We start from the raw sequence: 4,616 nt of genomic DNA, 5'->3' as shown, positions 1-4,616 counted from the left end.
CTGCATAGGAAGGCAGGAACATGTCTGTGGTGCAAAAAAAAAAAGCCAAACAACCTGCGCGGAATAAACACTGGGTGGCTTGATAGTGTGTACGTGCAGAGACAGTGGAAAGACTGCTTCTAATCCTTCACACTGAGGTTCAGCTAGAGGTGAAACCAGTCAGGACTGATGGCAGGGGCAGCAGGTCTTACTGACGTGGTCTGCGTGAGGAAGCGACAGGAGGCATGCCGAATTCACGCCGGTAACTGGATGAACAGGGGAGACCTGTTTGCAAAGCCCTGATCCAAGTTTCCAGGTGGTGGCCCCAACACTTTTTCCTCTTCGTGCTCATGGGGAAATGAAGCTCAGCCGTGCTCTGCTCTGGCTTCTCTGTGCTGCTCCCTCTGGGTTTGGAATCTGCTCTGGGTGCTCGGCTGGCTTTGTTTCCATGCCCAGAAGGGAGGCAGTCCTTGGTCCCATGAATACTCATCTCTCTCCTGAGTGTGAGGGACCTCCGAGGCTTCAGAGCATCAGAAGCAAAATTGAACTGGGTCACCAACCCTTATCCCTCCTACCACGGGGAGGGGAAAAGCAGCTAGCTGCTCCCGCACCACCTGAGCAGGACAGGGCGGAGAGCTGGTCTCGTGCAAGAGGCTTCTTTAGGTTGTGTTCTTCAGGCTTTAGGCTGGAACCAAAAATATAACTATGATGTTGCTTATGCAGGTCATAAAAATTCAAATTCATATTTTAATGTACTTGTCAAAACACAATGAAGCAGGGCCATAAAGGCATCATGAGAAGCTTTTCTAAACTTTATCCAACTGAAATGAGGAACTAGCAATGATTCATTTTGAGACGCCTGAGACGCCTGTTGTTGAAACTTTTGCCAAAGTCACAGTGTTTCTGTTAAGAGCCTTTCTTTGATTAAACCTGTTGTTGCTGATCTTCTGAAAAAAACTTCCCACTGGCTTTATTCTGGATCCTGAAAGCTGAGCTGTGGCTCCGCAGTGTACCTGGCGTTTCCTGCTTCCTGGAACATTTTCACCACATCTGCTGGGGCTGGGACTATTACAAAATACATCTTCCCTCCAGCCTTGCAGCAGTGATATCAGTTTCGTCTGGAATCCAGAAAGACAAACAGCAGCACAAAGCCAGCAGCTAACGGTGGTGAAATTAATGTTTTCATCCTGCCTGGAAGACCTGGTTGAAGAAGCGGGGATTCTAACTCCCAGCACAATGCTGGGATTCTAATTCCCTCCCGCCCCTAATTCCCAGCACAATGCCCACGGGTGTCAGGATTGTGTGGCAAAAGATGGAGTGTTGTAAAGGTCTGTCTGTCTTGGAGAACAAATACTCTTTAGTTACTGCTGAAACAAAATGGGTATAGGCCAGGCTTATTTGCATACTGTTACCCAGAGTGCTTTTCAGGCCCGCTCTATCCCTAACCTCAAATATAAGTGTTCTGGGTTTGTTTGAGCAAGGAAGGTTGTTCCTTTCTCACAGGAAAGTTGTGTCTTTTCTGTTTTTGCAGGTTGCTCAAAAGTTTATACCAAGAGCTCGCACCTGAAGGCACATCAGAGGACTCACACAGGTAAGAGCACAACATCATCGGGAAACTGCCAGCCTGCGCTTCTTATACTGTGCCTGTTAATGGCGGTGATAATGTAGCTGAGTTGATTACCTTAATCTAGGGTGGTTATTGGGGTAAGGAGCACAGTTAAGTCTGTTGATATTAACATTAAAAAATGCCCAATGGTTGCATTGGTTTATAGTGACTGTGCACAGCTGTGTGCCCTTGCTTGCCTTCTGGAGGGATGGTCTAGAATTTAGGAGAACTCTTGGAGGCTTTCGAGTTGATGGATTGGGAGAAGGTGCCCCCAAAACCTCTGGCACTCTGAGCTCTTCCTTTGAGACCTCCCAAATCCTAGCCGGGTCTGATCCTGCTTAGCCTACAGAAAGATTGCATAAAGGCATGTGGTGCCTTTATGACCTCTGAGGAGACAAGGGCTGTCTTTTTTGTGTCAAGCACACCTATGGTTCCCAAGGAAAGGAAGGAACCCCTCGTATCTCCTTAGCAGCTGCCAGTGGTGTATCACTGGAGCTGCTGAATACATGTACAGAAGGGCTCCGAATACACATACAGAAGGGCTGTGCCCTCATTCTTGAGGGCAAAAAGGTGCTGTGGGCTGCCCTTGCTGGTTTAAACAGGGTCACTAGCACAGAGGAGCTCCCACCTCTCCCACCGCAGCCAGCTTCCCCGGGGTAAACCTAGCTCAGTGGCACTTGTGCATTCAAGCACAGGTCTTCTCATTAAGGCATTTATTATACCTGAAACTTTATCAGATCCCCAGGTAGTCCAGGAACCATCAGTGCCCTCATAAATCTCTTTTATAGAAGGGCTGATCTTTACTGAAAGCAATTAAGCTGGCCCAGAGTTCACTTTTCTTTTTTATTAACAACGAACAAAACCCATCCTGAGGCTGGGAATCAGTTCTTGCACTTGGCTCTGTTCCGTTTTCGTCTTATCAGTCCTTCGAACAAGCCAGCAAAGAATTTTTCTTTGTGCATGAGGTACAATATTTTTTTGGCAGGGCCTGGGTAGGAGCGGGCTGGAGAACAACACGGAAGGGGTGGAAGAAAGGAACAGGAAAGACATTGTCCCGGCTCTGAGAGCTGGGTGGTGATAAGCATTTGTCACAACAGCAATCTGTATTCAGGGCTACGCTAGGGCTCTCACTTTAAAATTAAATATCTCTTTTCCCCTTCTGTTCGGAGCACGGGTCTTAGCTCTGTGCCCAGAGACGCAACCCATCTGAGACATGCATCGTCCTTACAAGTCACAATATAAAGATGTATCCAGGCAAACTTGGGTGGTTTTTGAACCCAATAAAATGCAGTCATTTTTCCAGGTTTCCCAGTAATTGGGCTGGAAATCCAAGTGCGTTTGCCTCCTTCCACTTCACTTGCTGTAAGAGGGAAGGGCAGAAAGGCAAAGGAGGATGTGATCTGAGTAGCCAGGAAAACTGGTGGTGTTGTGGGGCAGTAAAAAGAAGGGAATCCAAAACAGAGAGCCATATGCAGGCAGGCTCAGGGTGTCTGCGTCCAATTTTTGAAGCCTTACGTTTTGCTTTTGAGGCCTCAGCCTCGCTGAGCACAACACCAGAGCTGCAACGGCAGGGCCCATCCAACTCCTACCAGCTAAGTACGCTCGATGCTGCCTCAGCTCCATCACTTGAAGGGTTAATAACGCCCTTTCCCTCGATTCCTTGCCTGATGGCAGCTGGGCTGAGAAGTACATGATCTCTAAGATCTTTTCTTGTGGTTTGCCCGTTGCTATGGGCTGGGCTGTATTCATCTCCTGGAGACACCATTCATTTCCTGGGTGCCATTGTGAGATTAAATATATAACCCAGTGGCTGCTCACCCGCCTCCCGGGGGCTGGGAATGCCAGTTTGGGTCCTTTGTTTGAGCTTGCCCTGCCGTGCTGTCCTGGGAGATGGAGCCAGCTTGTGGGACAATGGAAAGCATTTTGTTTCTATCCTGGAGATCAACCTGTTATTGTTTGAAACTAAAAGGCCTTGGTAGGGTTGACCCAGCCAGGTGACCTGGCTGGGACAATGTCTGTGGCTGCACAGTGCAAATCCCGCCTTTGTCTTAGCGTGCTAACGCAAACCCCGAGATCCCCAGCGTGCCGTAAAACATCCACTGCGCTGCTTGTAAACTAAGTTCTCTATTTACCTGTGCCATAAAAAATACTCCTCTCTCCTCCCCATGGTGGGGGCTTTTTGAGGTGCAGGAAGTAGTCTTGGTGCCGTGTCCTCCAGGTTCACATGTCTGTGCTTCCATATTTTGTCCAGTGCGTGCAAGACACTGTAGATCTTGCTGTGGCTGAATGTTTTCTGTTTCCTGGCCAAATCCACTGCCTGCCTAGCACACGCGCTGCGGGGAGGAACGGCCGTTCACTGGGAAACATGTCAGAGCACGACACACATGCCTGTGCATGCATGCTGCATGTGTACGTGCATTCATGCCGCGATGGTGTGCTCAGCAATTGGCCGATGAAACGGTAAATATTTGAGGTCGGGAAAGTCAGCACATTCCCTGAACTCTGCCTGCTTGTTCAGGCTGTTAAGAGTGAGGGCTAATATTTGAGAGCACCACACCCATGCGCGGAGAGGGCTGCAGCCAGGGTTCAGCTCTACAGCCTGGGCACGCAGGGAGTTGGAAGCGGACACGGGCTTTTCCAGCCCAGTTCCCAGCTGGCTGAGAGGTGGCACAATTTAATTGATTTCAGTTCGGGAATAGGTGTGTATGGGTGGGAGGGGGGAGAGGGCAGAGGCATTACGTCACCCAAATGCTTTGAAGAAAACACAATGTTTTGTGTACAGAGAGCTGCTGCAGGGCTGAACTTTGAGGCGCAGAGCGTTTGGTGGTGGTTTCAAAGGTGCGAGGCTTTGAGGAAAATTTATATGGCATAACCCCCTTCTTCCTCCTGATGCCCCCCCCCACCTGTATGACAACACCTTCCATAGCAATTTTTGGCTTTTTAGTTAAAAAAAAAAAAAAGAACTCAGAAAAATTTTTAGCCAGAAATGCTCCAAAATCCAACAGGAACTTGAACAGCACTAGAAACCAAG

The 4,616-nt window shown here is 48.8% G+C and overlaps 1 protein-coding gene across 2 annotated transcripts in view; it reads left to right on the top strand.

Annotated features, from left to right (window-relative positions):
* LOC104082848 (Krueppel-like factor 5) overlaps window positions 1-4,616 on the top strand; it is a 7,860-nt gene that overhangs the window by 2,757 nt on the left and 487 nt on the right. For both annotated transcript variants that reach the window (XM_009586106.1, XM_009586105.1), the window contains one exon: window positions 1,511-1,570. In XM_009586106.1, coding sequence (XP_009584401.1) covers window positions 1,511-1,570 — 60 coding nt within the window. The remainder of the gene's footprint in view (window positions 1-1,510; window positions 1,571-4,616) is intronic.

The sequence above is a fragment of the Fulmarus glacialis genome, unplaced genomic scaffold (assembly GCF_000690835.1).
Source record: "Fulmarus glacialis isolate BGI_N327 unplaced genomic scaffold, ASM69083v1 scaffold28749, whole genome shotgun sequence".
NCBI classification, from domain to species: domain Eukaryota; kingdom Metazoa; phylum Chordata; class Aves; order Procellariiformes; family Procellariidae; genus Fulmarus; species Fulmarus glacialis.
This window is presented reverse-complemented; position numbering and strand designations above follow the sequence as displayed.